The following is a 17,557-nucleotide window of genomic DNA, read 5'->3' as shown; positions in this document are numbered from 1 at the left end:
TCCTTTGTCTATCACTGCACTGTCCTTTTGTATTTGTTATGCTATTTTAACCTAATAGATAGCAGCGGGAAAGGAGAGTTTTTATTTTATTATTTTAAATAACTAATTTATTAGTGGCTCTCATTTTCTTTTTGATTTATAATTGAATAATATTATTTATACATTTGTGGCTGATACTGTTGCAAATGAGACTCATGAATTTCTTCCATATTCTTTACCCTCTATCCTCTGTTCCTTAATTTTTCTGTCCAGATCGTACCCAATTGACACCAATATGTCCTGTGCTGTGCTACCTCATTATCTCAGCCACTATCCTTAGCCATAAAAAAATCCTGGCTTATGTACCCAGAAAAATGGTTTTAAACATTTTCCAGCTCCAGGTGAACAGGATGAATTCCCATCATTGGCACATTAGCATCTAAAATCATTTGTGTTGTGCTTGTGTCTCTATGTATGTTGGACTGACTCTAAGGTTAAATAATTAGCATTTAAAGTTTATCATTACACATACATTGAACACACAACAATATACTATGATTCTCAATATCTTGTCGTTCACTTCCCTTATATTGTACACACTGCACTGTATAATGATGATGGGTATCTATATGTTTATATATATATATATACACTGCTCTTCATACAATAATGGTTATATTCCATAAAAAAATAAAAATGTCATAAAAATAAATAGCTGAATATATTCTAGCTTGTTGAAATAGTTTAATAATTACATTATTACAAGAACAAATTAACATTTATTCTATTGCAATCCTTGGGTAAAATACAAAGATTGGTAGGAATATAGCAGCAATAAAAAAATAAGAATAACTTAGATGTCTTGCGGAATACAAATCTTCTCCCTTTTTGAGCTTATTCAGTTTGCTTGCAACAACACTGAAAAAAAATATGAAAATTTAAAAATTAGTAGCTATATGGTGCAATAGGAGGAGTTATAGGGAGCGGTTATATGGTGCAATAGGAGGAGTTATAGGGAGCAATTATATAGTGCAATAGGAGGAGTTATAGGGAGAAATTATATGGTGCAATATGAGGAGTTATAGGGAGCAGGTATATGGTACAATAGGAGGTGTTATAGGGATTAGTTATATAGTACAATAGGAGGAGTTATAGGGAGCAGTTATATGGTACAATAGGAGGAGTAATAGGGAGTTATATGGTGCAATAGGAGGAGTTATAGGGAGCAGTTATATGGTGCAATAGGAGGAGTAATAGGGAGTTATATGGTGCAATAGGAGGAGTTATAGGGAGCGGTTATATGGTGCAATAGGAGGATTTATAGGGAGCAGTTATATGGTGCTAAATAAGGAGTTACAAAGAGCAGTTATATGGTGTAATAGGCGGAGTTATAGGGAACAGTTATATGGTGTAATAATAAAAGTTATAGGGAGCAGTTATATGGTGCAATAGGAGGAGTTATAGGGAGCAGTTATATGGTGCAATAGGAGGAGTTATATGGAGCAGTTATGTGGTGCAATAGGAGGAGTTATAGGGAGCAGTTATATGGTACAATAGGAGGAGTTATAGGGAGCAGTTATATGGTGCAATAGGAGGAGTTATAGGGAGCGGTTATATGGTGCAATAGGAGGATTTATAGGGAGCAATTATATGGTGCAATAGGAGGAGTTACAGAGAGCAATTATATGGTTAATAGGAGGAGCTATACGGAGCAGTTATATGGAGCAATATAAGGAGTTACAGAGAGCAGTTATATGGTGTAATAGGAGAAGTTATAGGGAGAAGTTATATAGTGCAATAGGAGGATTTATAGGGAACGGTTATATGGTGCAATAGGAGGAGTTATAGGGAGCAGTTATATGGTGCAATAGGAGGAGTTATAGGGAGCAGTTATATGGTGCAATAGGAGGAGTTATATGGAGCAGTTATATGGTGCAATAGGAGGAGTTATATGGAGCAGTTATGTGGTGCAATAGGAGGAGTTATAGGGAGCAGTTATGTGGTGCAATAGGAAGAGTTATAGGGAGCAGTTATATGGTTCAATAGGAGGAGTTATGGGGAGCAGTTATATGGTGCAATAGGAGGAGTTATGGAGAGCAGTTATATGGTGTGATAGAAAGAGTTATAGGGTGCGGTTTTTATAGTGCAATAGGAGGAGTTATAGGGAGCGGTTATATGGTGCAATAGGAGGAGTTATAGGGAGCAGTTATATGGTGCAATAGGAGGAGCTATATGGAGCAGTTATGTGGTGCAATAGGAGGAGTTATAGGGAGCAGTTATATGGTGCAATAGGAGGAGATATAGGGAGTAGTTATGGTGCAATAGGAAGAGTTATAGGGAGCAGTTATATGGTGCAATAGGAGGAGATATAGGGAGCAGTTATATGGTGCAACAGGAGGAGTTATAGGGAGCAGTTATATGGTGCAATAGGAGGAGTTATAGGGAGCAGTTATATGGTGCAATAGGAGGAGATATAGGGAGCAGTTATATGGTGCAATAGGAGGAGTTATAGAGAGCAGTTATATGGTGCAACAGGAGGAGTTATAGGGAACAGTTATATGGTGCAACAGGAGGAGTTATAGGGAGCAGTTATATGGTGCAATAGGAGGAGTTATAGGGAGGGTTATATGGTGTAATAGGAGAAGTTATAGGGAGAAGTTATATAGTGCAATAGGAGGATTTATAGGGAGCGGTTATATGGTGCAATAGAAGGAGTTATAGGGAGCAGTTATATGGTGCAATAGGAGGAGTTATAGGGAGCAGTTATATGGTGCAATAGGAGGAGTTATATGGAGCAGTTATGTGGTGCAATAGGAGGAGTTATAGGGAGCAGTTATATGGTGCAATAGGAGGAGTTATAGGGAGCAGTTATATGGTGCAATAGGAGGAGTTATAGGGAGCAGTTATATGGTGCAATAGGAGGAGTTATATGGAGCAGTTATGTGGTGCAATAGGAGGAGTTATAGGGAGCAGTTATGTGGTGCAATAGGAGGAGATATAGGGAGCAGTTATATGGTGCAATAGGAGGAGTTATAGGGAGCAGTTATATGGTGCAATAGGAGGAGATATAGGGAGCAGTTATATGGTGCAATAGGAGGAGTTATAGAGAGCAGTTATATGGTGCAACAGGAGGAGTTATAGGGAGCAGTTATATGGTGCAATAGGAGGAGTTATAGGGAGGGTTATATGGTGTAATAGGAGGAGTTATAGGGAGTAGTTATATGGTGTAACAGGAGGAGTTATAGGGAGCAGTTATATGGTACAATAGGAGGAGTTATAGGGAGCTGTTATATGGTGCAATAGGAGTTATAGGGAGCAGTTATATGGTGCAATAGGAGTTATAGGGAGTAGTTATAAGGTGCAATAGGAGGAGTTATATGAAGCAGTTATATGGTGCAATAGGAGGAGTTATATGAAGCAGTTATATGGTGCAATAGGAGGAGTTATATGAAGCAGTTATATGGTGCAATAGGAGGAGTTATATGAAGCAGTTATATGGTGCAATAGGAGGAGTTATATGGAGCTGTTATATAGTGCAATAGGAGTTATAGGGAGCAGTTATATGGTGCAATAGGAGTTATAGGGAGTAGTTATAAGGTGCAATAGGAGGAGTTATATGAAGCAGTTATATGGTGCAATAGGAGGAGTTATAGGGAGCAGTTATATGGTGCAATAGGAGGAGTTATAGGGAGTGGTTATATGTTGCAATACAAGGAGTTATATGGTGCAATAGGAGTTATACGGAGCAGTTATATGGTGCAATAGGAGGAGTTATAGGGAGCAGTTATATGGTGCAATAGGAGGAGTTATAGGGAGCAGTTATATGGTGCAATAGGAGGAGTTATAGGGAGCAGTTATATGGTTCAATAGGAGGAGTTATGGGGAGCAGTTATATGGTGCAATAGGAGGAGTTATGGAGAGCAGTTATATGGTGTGATAGGAGGAGTTATAGGGTGCGGTTTTTATAGTGCAATAGGAGGAGTTATAGGGAGTGGTTATATGGTGCAAAAGGAGGAGTTATAGGGAGCAGTTATATGGTGCATTAGGAGGAGCTATATGGAGCAGTTATGTGGTGCAATAGGAGGAGTTATAGGGAGCAGTTATATTGTGCAATAGGAGGAGATATAGGGAGCAGTTATGGTGCAATAGGAAGAGTTATAGGGAGCAGTTATATGGTGCAATAGGAGGAGATATAGGGAGCAGTTATATGGTGCAACAGGAGGAGTTAGAGGGAGCAGTTATATGGTGCAATAGGAGGAGTTATAGGGAGCAGTTATATGGTGCAATAGGAGGAGATATAGGGAGCAGTTATATGGTGCAATAGGAGGAGTTATAGAGAGCAGTTATATGGTGCAACAGGAGGAGTTATAGGGAGCAGTTATATGGTGCAATAGGAGGAGTTATAGGGAGGGTTATATGGTGTAATAGGAGGAGTTATAGGGAGCAGTTATATGGTGTAACAGGAGGAGTTATAGGGAGCAGTTATATGGTACAATAGGAGGAGTTATAGGGAGCTGTTATATGGTGCAATAGGAGTTATAGGGAGCAGTAATATGGTGCAATAGGAGGAGTTATATGAAGCAGTTATATGGTGCAATAGGAGGAGTTATATGAAGCAGTTATATGGTGCAATAGGAGGAGTTATATGAAGCAGTTATATGGTGCAATAGGAGGAGTTATATGAAGCAGTTATATGGTGCAATAGGAGGAGTTATAGGGAGCAGTTCTATGGTGCAATATGAGGAGATATAAGGAGCATTTAAATTGGGCAACATTAGGATATATAGGGAGTGGTTAGAAAGAGCAATAGGTGGAGTTACAGAGAGTTATACATGGAGCAATTGGAGTGTAAAAATATTATGGAAAGGAAGAGCCCAGCTAGTTATATTGGAATGAAAAGCATTCTGCAGAAGATGATATTCTACTGAGATATAAGTTTAAGCTAATGACAAATACTTACTAGAATCACTGAACAGAAACAGGAAATCAGGCAGTAAATCACCGCCAATCCTATAAAGATGTACTGTATGATCAGGACCGCAAATGCAAAGAGGTACATATTTATCTGGCATTGCCTTGGATCGTTGTTGTATATTCTGAAAACCCAGACGCTACCTAGAAAATAAAGAAAAGCTGTTATATAAATCATCTCTAGATGAGATCTCTTATACAGGTGCATAATATTTGTTAGATAAATTATTGTTATTATCATATACTGTATATATGTGTGTATGTGTATATATATTTTAGTGCTGCAAACACTGAGTAGTATACAATGAAAAAGATTTATGGTAAATTCACCCTGTTGCACACCAAACAAGTACTTCCTGTTAGTTAATAATTAGTTCAAACTGATTTTTCTTCAATGTTTTATTACACAATTTGTTTTTTGATATGTTTAAATAGTGATTACTCATAAGTATGTATGACAGTTTTTAATGTGTAATGTCCCTTTAAGGGCTACAAATTCTGGATGGATGGAAGTAAACTCCTCACGTGTACATCAGAAGCTAGGGATGTGCTGTACAGACTTGTACTGAGGGTTTGTCATTAGAAAGCAGCAGTACTGGTGACTTGTATTACCTGCAATAAACCAGGCAAAGATGAACAGAGATATAAGAAACATGAGGATCTTTCTCAGGCAGGGAGCAAACCACTCCAGGGGCAAAAATATCCAGAAAGAGAAGCTGAATACCCCGGCCACGATCAGGTAGATTGGGATCATGGGCTGGGCTGGGCACTGCGTTAAGAAAACAGCCCCTGAGGGTGAGAGACGGAGAAGTTATAAAAACAGCCAATGAAAACTGATGCAGCGTCAGGTGAGATCCGCAGATACTTTACTTACCTACAGCAATCATGGCAATGCTCAGTGCCGTCCATATCAGGCCAAATATAATCTGCACCACTACAATATAAAGAAATCAATACTGAAAATGTATCTTATGTAAGTGATACTGTGACCCCTAAATATTCCCCCCACCACCACCTTATTGTACAGGTTTAGCAGGGTATAGACGCTAAAACATACAGTGCCAGAATAAACACAATATATTTCCCAAAAAGCATAATATTATTCTGTAGCATTTCACAGGGTTAGCCAGCGTGTCCCCAGCTACTTATGTGCGACAAATCACACACAAAAATACCAACTGTTTAGCTGATACATCATCTGTGCCAGTGGTTGCATCACCTGGGAGGAATGCATTAAATATATTGTGTGCATCTGCATATGTAGGTATCAGTCAGGTGTGTAACCATAACCCATGGTAAGTGGAATTATTCTCCCTCAACTAAAAGGGCCCCTAGTATAGTCAATAAGCTAAATACTTACCCAGACTACAGCCATAACAGCATTTATTGACTCCTGCAATGTAAAGAGAAGCCAGTGTTATATAGACAGATTACAGCATATTTATATTCTCTTATTCTACCTATACTGGTCTGTCTATCTATCTATCTATCTATCTATCTATCAATCTCGCTCTCTCTCTCTGTCTGTCTGTATTGTCTATCTATTTATCAATTATCTATCTGTCATCTATCTACTGTATCTGTCTGTCTGTCTATCAATCAATCAATCAATCAATCTATCTATCTATCAATCTATCTATCTATCTATCTATCTATCTATCTATCTATCTATCTATCTATCTATATATCTCTCTCTCTCTCTCTCTCTCTCTCTCTCTCTCTCTCTCTCTCTCTCTATCTCTCTCTCTCTCTCTCTCTCTCTCTCTCTCTCTCTCTCTCTCTCTCTCTCTCTCTCTCTCTCTCTCTCTCTCTCTCTCTCTCTCTCTCTCTCTCTCTCTCTCTCTCTCTCTCTCTCTCTCTCTAAACAGAGCATGACCAGCTTATGAGACTCTCTACTGTATATCCCCCAGTTACACACACATATATATATGTATACACTTTTACAGCGGTACTTACCATCATCAATTCTCTGGGTCATGTCTCCTGCCATCTTGTCTGTAGGTTACGATGTTACTTGTGAGACTTAAGCTGGTTCTTATTCTCTTGTTGCCCGGTTGTGTAGCTTTTATATGACATAAAAGACAATTAGCATTTAGAATCCAAACTAAAACTTTTCTTATCTCAGGTGGTAAAGATGAGACCCACTAATTTGCTCTATTAATCTGCCAGAAGAAACACAGAGTCATTTACCCAGGTGTTTGATTCTCTTTTATCCCTCATTAACACCCCAGCCTTACAGAGCGTTATTCTAATAAATGATTTGTCTTTGCTTCACTTACTCTTGTTGGTCAATTCCATGTACAACAGATTTATCTAACCCTTGTGTCCTTCTCTATGTCCTACACAAACCAATTTCAGATGCATAAAACATGTGAAACTGAAGATAAGAATCCAATAAAATATATCTTCCTGATTATATGAATCTAATAGATTGTTACATATATACCCTATGTGTCTACAGTGCGTCTGTGCCTTCAAAGTGTCCTCTTCTAGATCTGTGCAGATGAAAACATCTCAGACGGTCTCCAGTTGTCCCTCTCTACCAATATCCATTGAGTTATAAGAAACCATTAAAGGAAGCACTGTACCTTCTTTTATCCAATCCCAAGCTCCAGATAATGACAAATGTGACTTGGAAGGATACTTCCCTGGTATTTATATGAATCCTGGAGGTGTGGCTGGTCCGTCAGGTATGATAGTTATCAGACGGACAATTAACATCCTTTAATAGTTGATCACTTTAGTTATCAAAATATTCTGCACATTCTTCCAGTTAACATAACAAATACCAATATGTGCAGTCATGTATGGTAATGAGCATGAATAGGAAACCATTATTTCTTGTATTGCAATGTGACAAAGCATAAAAAGCAGGATAAAAGCTTATTATCTATAAAGGAACATAAGAATGAACCAGAGATGTACTTGGTATTTGTGCTGCCCTAGGCATTGGATATTCTGCTGTCACCTAAACTCCCATTGCTACGATTGTCATTCATGTCTGGCTCATATATGTCTATAAAACATTGAGTCATAGACTTAACCCTCAAAAACCCTATCAGCTGACTCACTCTCATCTGTACATACTTTAGTGACAATGTCAGTTTTCTAATGTTTTAGACACCAGGTATAGAGTAACAAATGTGATAACTACACCTCTATCTGAGTTAAAGATACATTTATTTACCCATGAGAGCAGTAGAGACTCATAAGAGATCAGCTGACTGTCTGTATATTATGTGGCTAATGTTTATTAACCCTTTAAACATATTTAGAGTAATAGAAGAGGAATTGAGTAAAAATAAATACAATAAATCCATGAGATCCTCGTACAAATCACAATAGACTACTCTTTCAAATGGTTTCCTGACATGACCCTCTAGATATCATACGGTTGTCACATGACCCTCTAGATATAATACGGTTGTCACATAACCCTCTAGATATCATATGGTTGTCACGTGAACCTTTAGATTTCATGGTTTTCACCATTTAGATATCATAACCTTTAGAACATGACCCTCTAGATATCATACGGTTGTCACATGACCCTCTAGAATACCATATAGTTGTAACATGACCATCTAGCTATCACACGGTTGTCACATGACCCTCTAAATATCATACGGTTTTCACATAGCCCTCTAGAATATCATATAGTTGTCACATGACCATCTAGCTATCAAACAGTTGTCACATGGCCCTCTAGATATCACAGGGTTGTCACATGACTCTCTAGAATATCATATAGTTGTCACATGAATGTCTATATATCACACAGTTGTCACACGACCCTCCAGATATCACATGGTTATCACACACACAGTGTGGGTGCCAGTAGAGGTCCCAGCGTAAGTCACACAGTCTCACACAACAGGATGGTCCTTTAAAGAGACTTATCTTTAACATATGAGGTCAGGGAAGATCTGGCAGGTGGCCAGAGTTATTATTTATATTTAATTCTAGGTTTTAGTGCCAGTTGTTACACCCAGCAAAGGATGCAGAGAGGAAAGAACCAGGATACCTAGAGAGTGCATTAACCCCTTTATGACTACCATATTATGTCACATGCTGGAAGGAATAATAGCATTTTGTGACAAATAATAATGGACAATGAAGTATTTACAGAAACTAGAATTCATTTATTTTTTTGTTTAAATGGAAGAATAAACTAAGAATGTCTAATATGTTACATATACATGTATATTGTATGAAATGGGGTTGAATTAATAGTGTTTATTTTTATTTTAAAACTAATGGAAAGTTAATATTTGTGCAATATAAGTAATACAAGCTGATATAATACAATATAGCATGATACTATAAAATATTATATGATAAAATATAACAGATACTATACAATACAATATTATATGATATAATATAACATACTATACAATGCAATATTATATGATAAAATATAACAGATACTATACAATACAATATTATGATAAAATATAACATACTATACAGCACAACATTATATGATATAATATAACAAACTATACAATACAATATTATATGATATAATATAACATACTATACAATACAATATTATATGATATAATATAATAAACTATACAATACAATATTATATAATAAAATATAACATGATACTATACAATACAATATTATATGATAAAATATAACATACTATACAATACAATATTATATGATAAAATATAAAATACTATACAATACAATATTATATGATTATAATATAACATACTATACAATACAATATTATATGATAAAATATAACATGATACTATACAATACAATATTATATGATAAAATATAACATACTATACAATACAATATTATATGATAAAATATAAAATACTATACAATACAATATTATATGATTATAATATAACATACTATACAATATCATATGATAAAATATAACAGATACTATACAATACAGTATTATATAATAAAATATAACATATACTATACAATACAATATTATATGATAAAATATAACATACTATAGAATACAATATTAAATGATAAAACATAACAAATACTATGCAATACAATATTATATGATAAAATATAACAGATACTATACAATACAATATTATATGATATAATATAACAGATACAATACAATATTATATTATAAAATATAACAGATACTATACAATGCAATATTATATGATAAAATATAACAGATACTATACAATACAATATTATATGATATAATATAACATACTATACAATGCAATATTATATGATAAAATATAACAGATACTATACAATACAATATTATGATAAAATATAACATACTATACAGCACAACATTATATGATATAATATAACAAACTATACAATACAATATTATATGATATAATATAACATACTATACAATACAATATTATATGATATAATATAATAAACTATACAATACAATATTATATGATAAAATATAACATGATACTATACAATACAATATTATATGATAAAATATAACATACTATACAATACAGTATTATATAATAAAATATAACATATACTATACAATACAATATTATATGATAAAATATAACATACTATAGAATACAATATTAAATGATAAAACATAACAAATACTATGCAATACAATATTATATGATAAAATATAACAGATACTATACAATACAATATTATATGATATAATATAACAGATACAATACAATATTATATTATAAAATATAACAGATACTATACAATGCAATATTATATAATAAAATATAACATATACTATACAATACAATATTATATGATAAAATATAACATACTATAGAATACAATATTATATGATAAAACAACAAATACTATACAATACAATATTATATGATAAAATATAACAGATACTATACAATACAATATTATATAATATAATATATAACAGGTACTATACAATACAATATTATATTATAAAATATAACAGATACTATACAATACAATATTATATGATAAAATATAACATACTATACAATACAATATTATGATAAAATATAACAGATACTATACAATACAATATTATATGATAAAATATAACATACTATACAATACAATATTATATGATAAAATATAATAGATACTATACAATACAATATTATATGATAAAATATAACATACTATACAATACAATATTATATGATAAAATATAACAGATACTATACAATACAATATTATATGATAAAATATAACAGATACTATACAATACAATATTATATAATATAATATAACAGATACTATACAATACTATATTATATTATAAAATATAACAGATACTATACAATACAATATTATATGATAAAATATAACAGATACTATACAATACAATATTATATAATAAAATATAACATACTATACAATACAATATTATATGATAAAATATAACATACTGTACTATACAACATTATATGATAAAATATAACATACTACTATACAATACAATATTATATGATAAAATATAACAGATACTATACAACACAACATTATATGATAAAATATAACAGATACTATACAATACTATATTATATTATAAAATATAACAGATACTATACAATACAATATTATATGATAAAATATAACAGATACTATACAATACAATATTATATGATAAAATATAACAGATACTATACAATACAATATTATATGATAAAATATAACAGATACTATACAATACTATATTATATTATAAAATATAACAGATACTATACAATACAATATTATATGATAAAATATAACAATAGTAGAATTAATAGCATTCATTTTCTTGAATTTGTTTTATACACTTATCGACTATGTACTTTGAATTTAAAAAAAAAAAATAATGAAATAATTTTCAGATGCAAAAATCTTTAGTTTTAATTGCAATCCTTTATAGTTTGTCAATTCCAGTAAAAGAGAGAGAGAGGATGTGAGAGAGAAAGAGAGTGATAAAGAGTGAGCCAAAGTGAGAGATTGAGTAGATAGAGAGAGAGAAAGAGAGAGAATGTGTGTGTTTGAGAGAAAGAGAAAGAGAGTGTGAGATAGAGAGAGGGAAAGAAAGAGAGGGTGAGCTAGAGTGAGAGAGAAAGAGAGTGTGAGATAGAGATAGAAAGAGAGGGAAAGAGAGGGAGAGAAAGAGAGAGAGAGATTGAGATAGATAGAGAGAGAGAAAGAGAGATAAAAAGATAGATTGTTAGAGAGAGAATGAGAAAACAAGAGAGAATGAGAGAGAGAATGAGAGAAAGAGTGAATGAGAAAGAGAATAAGAGAGAGACAGAGAGAGAGAGAATGAGAGAGAACAAGAGAAAATGAGAGAGAGAGAATGAGAGAGAGCTAATGAAAAAGAGAGAGAGAATGTGAGAGCAAATGAGAGAGAATGATAGAGTGAGATAAATAATGAGAGATAGTGTGAGAGAGAGAATGAGAAAGCGAATGAGAGAGAGAAGGATAATGAGAGAGAGATTTATCTAAATTCAGACAGAATCTTTTCTGAAGAATAAGAAATTATTATAAAATGAAGCAAAAATATCTTGAGTGACCACATCATGTTTATTACACAAATATTTTAATGATACTGTCACAAACCAAGCCTTCAGACTAAAAAGAAAAATAAATGGTACAGGAAGCATTCCAACCAACAGGGCCATGGGGGGATTTGAACCCGTGGCCCTGAGTCTTCTATCATGTTTGCTTGTGTGTTGAGCCACAGATCTAGCAGGCTGAGAATTTCAAATGCAATATCATGCAACTTTAAAGATCTGCCAAATGTGTATTTGTCTAATTGTATTTTTACCTGTGCAAAACACAGGTGCTCTTATTTTGGATATACTCTGAGCCAATCCTGTGCAAAACCTCCCTATTTAAGGCTGGCTGTTAGGCTGGAAATAGGGGCCGATTTATCAATGTCTGTCCAACATGATACGCTGTAGTGTATCATGTCTGACAGACATTGCTGAAAGCAGACAGCATACACTGTCTGCATTTAACATTGCACAAGCAGTTCACCAGAACTGCTTGTGCAATGCCACCCCCTGCAGATTCGTGGCCAGTGGGTGTCAATCAACCCGATCGTACAGGATCGGGCGGATTGCAGACCCCAGCCTCAAAGGCAGCGGACCAGTTATGGAGCAGCAGTCTTAATACCGCTGATTCATAACTGCTGTTTCAGGTGAACCTGAAGATTCGTGCAGAAACAGGGGCATCAAGCTCCGTTTGGATAATTCGACCCCATGGTCTTCACATTGTTTCTGTTTTGTCACAAGCCAGAACCTGTTTCCTGTACTTCAGTACCTATTTGGAGGAAGACATCACCTTTGAACCTGATACGCTCTTTATAAGTTTGTTTCCTGTCTTGTGCAAATTCCTGCACTTCAGTTCTTACCAGGAGAAAGACTTTATCTTTGAAATCTGCATCGCTGTTTACAAGGTTGTTTTCTACCTTATCCAGATTCCTGCTCTTCAGTTCCTACCTGGAGAAAGACTTTCCTTTTGAATCTGCATCTCTGCTTACTTGTTTGTTCCTTTTCACTCCTGGCGTATGTGGATATAACATACCTGAATAGTACATATTTAAAATATCCTGCAAGTATATGCTCATTTAAAGTATTTTGTTATTTAAATAAATATGTTACCTTTTCAATCTATATGGCTTCTACTAATCTTCATTTAAGGCAACTGATCCAGACAATGGGGCCTATTTATTAATGTGCGAGCGGACATGATCCGATATTGCAGATCATGTCCGCTGCACATCGATAAATGCTGACAGCGTAAGCTCTCGGCATTTATCATTGCACCAGTTTTGGAGCTGATGTCCAACATTTATGTTGTAGCATTTATATAATTTTACATGTTTTGTTGTATGTGATGTTGTTGTGGAGTAAATCTTGTAATTTTGTCCCAAAATTCTGCTTTACATAGAAACTTTAATTGTCCAAAATTCCCAAATATTCAAAATATTAACCAGAAGATGATGACATATGCTAAGTCAATAGAACTCATGTGGTTATTCTTAGTGAGATCTCTTAAATGAACAATAAGGATCATTATAGACAATAGCATTTTATATATGGTGAGAATAAAATTTAGATTGAAAGGATTTCACACGAAGCTCCATTAATGTTCTAGGTCACTACATTAATCTTTTTACAACCTTGTTGTCATCAGTTGTTCCCAACCCATTTTAAATAAAAAAAACTCTATCAATATTTAGCTTCTAGCTGTTTGGTGTTTATCCATCCTAAGTGATCGGCTCAATAATAATTACTTATATAAACTGGATTGTTTTTGATAAGCCGAAGATATGTCATCAATATAACTTCCATAATGTCTGATAATATCACACAAGATCCAGATATTGGGCTGTAACTGATGACTCACACAATATGTTTTTCACTGACATCTGTAACATTTTCCAGAAGGTGACCAATCAAATCCTTGCATTGGATACTTTAGTTTACATTTGTTAAATTGTACCAAAGAGCTCGTCTGGATTCTGGACTGATTGTGTATCACTATAGTTATATTTATATAACTAGTCATTGTGAACATTCTGTGACAACAATGAGATAATTGAGCAGAGATATTTACTTACAACTTAACCTTTATTGGTATTAATACTATAGGGTTCCATTCATCTTATATACATATTGTATTGTTGATTAATACATTGAATTAGTCAGTTATTGCATTTTAAGACATGACAGTGGGATTAAAGTATACAAGACACTGTACACAAATACAGAATTTATGGGATCAAACCCATGAACAGATGTTACTGCATGATGTGACTGTTTTAGTACATACTAGAGCCTATACCATACAATATGAGATTGAGACCTTATATACAAAAAAAATCAGTGAGTCCTTGCAAAATGTGTTAAGAACCTCCAAAAAATATTATTATATTTGAACAATAAATACAAAAAGAACAGCACAGACATAGAGAGAGAAATAAACCATATATTGTAGTAAAAATAACTCCAGACTTGTTTGGTCAAAATATAAATCATTATAGATGCAAAATCTGGGTACATTGTATCTTTTAAAATTGATCACAAACCACAACAAAAAAATACACTTTTAAAAAACAATATTCAAGAACATATATAAAAACAGACTACACTGCTTGCCTGGCATGATCTGTATCCACACTAAGGCCTAGATTTGGAGTTTGGCGGTAGCCGTGAAAACCAGCGTTAGAGGCTCCTAACTCTGGTTTTGGGCTACCGCCGGTATTTGGAGTCAGTCAGGAAAGGGTCTAACGCTCACTTTTCAGCCGCGACTTTTCCATACCGCAGATCCCCTTACGTCAATTGCGTATCCTATCTTTTCAATGGGATCTTTCTAACTCCGGTATTTAGAGTCGTGTCTGAAGTGAGCGTTAGAATTCTAACGACAAAACTCCAGCCGCAGAAAAAAGTCAGGAGTTAAGAGCTTTCAGGGCTAACGCCGGTTCATAAAGCTCTTAACTACTGTGCCCTAAAGTACACTAACACCCATAAACTACCTATGTACCCCTAAACCGAGGTCCCCCCACATCGCCGCCACTCGATTACATTTTTTTAACCCCTAATCTGCCGACCGCCACCTACATTATACTTATGTACCCCTAATCTGCTGCCCCTAACACCGTCGACCCCTATATTATATTTATTAACCCCTAATCTGCCCCCCACAACGTCGCCGCCAGCTACCTACACTTATTAACCCCTAATCTGCCGTCCGCATGCCGCCGCCAGCTACATTATAGCTATGTACCCCTAATCTGCTGCCCCTAACACCGCCGACCCCTATATTATATTTATTAACCCCTAACCTGCCCCCCTCAACGTCGCCTCCACCTGCCTACACTTATTAACCCCTAATCTGCCGAGTGGATCTCACCGCTACTATAATAAAGTTATTAACCCCTAATCCGCCTCACTAACCCTATAATAAATAGTATTAACCCCTAATCTGCCCTCCCTAACATCGACGACACCTAACTTCAAACATTAACCCCTAATCTGCCGACTGGAGCTCACCGCTATTCTAATAAATGTATTAACCCCTAAAGCTAAGTCTAACCCTAACACTAACACCCCCCTAACTTAAATATAATTTACATCTAACGAAATTAATTAACTCTTATTAAATAAATTATTCCTATTTAAAGCTAAATACTTACCTGTAAAATAAATCCTAATATAGCTACAATATAAATTATAATTATATTATAGCTATTTTAGGATTAATATTTATTTTACAGGTAACTTTGTATTTATTTTAACCAGGTACAATAGCTATTAAATAGTTAAGAACTATTTAATAGCTAAAATAGTTAAAATAATTACAAAATTACCTGTAAAATAAATCCTAACGTAAGTTACAATTAAACCTAACACTATACTATCATTAAATTAATTAAATAAAATACCTACAATTACCTACAATTAAACCTAACACTACACTATCAATACATTAATTAAATACAATACCTACAAATAACTACAATGAAATAAATTAACTAAAGTACAAAAAATAAAAAAGAACTAAGTTACAAAAAATAAAACAATATTTACAAACATAAGAAAAATATTACAACAATTTTAAACTAATTACACCTACTCTAAGCCCCCTAATAAAATAACAAAGACCCCCAAAATAAAAAATGCCCTACCCTATTCTAAATTACTAAAGTTCAAAGCTCTTTTACCTTACCAGCCCTGAACAGGGCCCTTTGCGGGGCATGCCCCAAGAAGTTCAGCTCTTTTGCCTGTAAAAAAAAACATACAATACCCCCCCCCCCAACATTACAACCCACCACCCACATACCCCTAATCTAACCCAAACCCCCTTTAAATAAACCTAACACTAAGCCCCTGAAGATCATCCTACCTTGTCTTCACCTCACCGGGTATCACACCGATCTGTCCTGGCTCCGATATCTTCATCTAAGCCCAAGCTGGGGCTAGACATCCATCATCCGACGGCTGCCGATGAGGACCGGCTCCATCTTGAAGACCTCCACCGTGGACCCATCTTCTTCCAACGACGACTTCCCGACGAATGACAGTTCCTTTAAGGGACGTCATCCAAGATGGCATCCCTCGAATTCCGATTGGCTGATAGGATTCTATCAGCCAATCGGAATTAAGGTAGGAAAATTCTGATTGGCTGATGGAATCAGCCAATCAGAATCAAGTTCAATCCGATTGGCTGATTCAATCAGCCAATCAGATTGAGCTCGCATTCTATTGGCTGTTCCGATCAGCCAATAGAATGCGAGCTCAATCTGATTGGCTGATCGGATCAGCCAATCGGATTGAACTTGATTCTGATTGGCTGATTCCATCAGCCAATCAGAATTTTCCTACCTTAATTCCGATTGGCTGATAGAATCCTATCAGCCAATCGGAATTCGAGGGACGCCATCTTTGATGACGTCCCTTAAAGGAACCGTCATTCATCGGGAAGTCGTCGTCGGAAGAAGATGGGTCCGAGGTGGAGGTCTTCAAGATGGAGCCGGTCCTCATCGGATGAAGATAGAAGATGCCGCTTGGAAGAAGATGGTTGCCGGTCCGGATCTACTCTTCTTCCCGGATAGGATGAAGACTTTGGAGCCTCTTCTGGACTTCTTCAG

The 17,557-nt window shown here is 34.7% G+C and overlaps 1 protein-coding gene across 1 annotated transcript; it reads right to left on the bottom strand.

The window, feature by feature from the left end:
* Positions 1–359: 359 nt before the first annotated feature.
* Positions 360–6,940, bottom strand: LOC128636195 (transmembrane protein 272-like). Its single transcript, XM_053689242.1, has 5 exons — positions 6,907–6,940; positions 5,825–5,884; positions 5,563–5,739; positions 4,940–5,094; positions 360–467 (listed from the first exon to the last, which is right to left on the bottom strand). The coding sequence occupies exons 1-5, from the start codon at positions 6,938–6,940 to the stop codon at positions 360–362; spliced, it is 534 nt and encodes a 177-aa protein (XP_053545217.1).
* Positions 6,941–17,557: the final 10,617 nt, after the last annotated feature.

This window comes from Bombina bombina, chromosome 7, assembly GCF_027579735.1.
Source record: "Bombina bombina isolate aBomBom1 chromosome 7, aBomBom1.pri, whole genome shotgun sequence".
Lineage (NCBI taxonomy): Eukaryota > Metazoa > Chordata > Amphibia > Anura > Bombinatoridae > Bombina > Bombina bombina.
Note: the sequence above shows the minus strand (reverse complement) of the source record. Positions and strands in the feature narration are given on the sequence as shown.

Coding starts and splice junctions, on each gene's coding strand:
- LOC128636195 (XM_053689242.1), bottom strand. CDS start 6,940: ATGGCAGGAGACATGACCCAGAGAATTGATGATG. Junction 5,740..5,824: donor CATTGCCATGATTGCTGTAG/GTAAGTAAAGTA, acceptor TCTCACCCTCAG/GGGCTGTTTTCTTAACGCAG. Junction 5,095..5,562: donor CTTTGCCTGGTTTATTGCAG/GTAATACAAGTC, acceptor TTTATTTTCTAG/GTAGCGTCTGGGTTTTCAGA.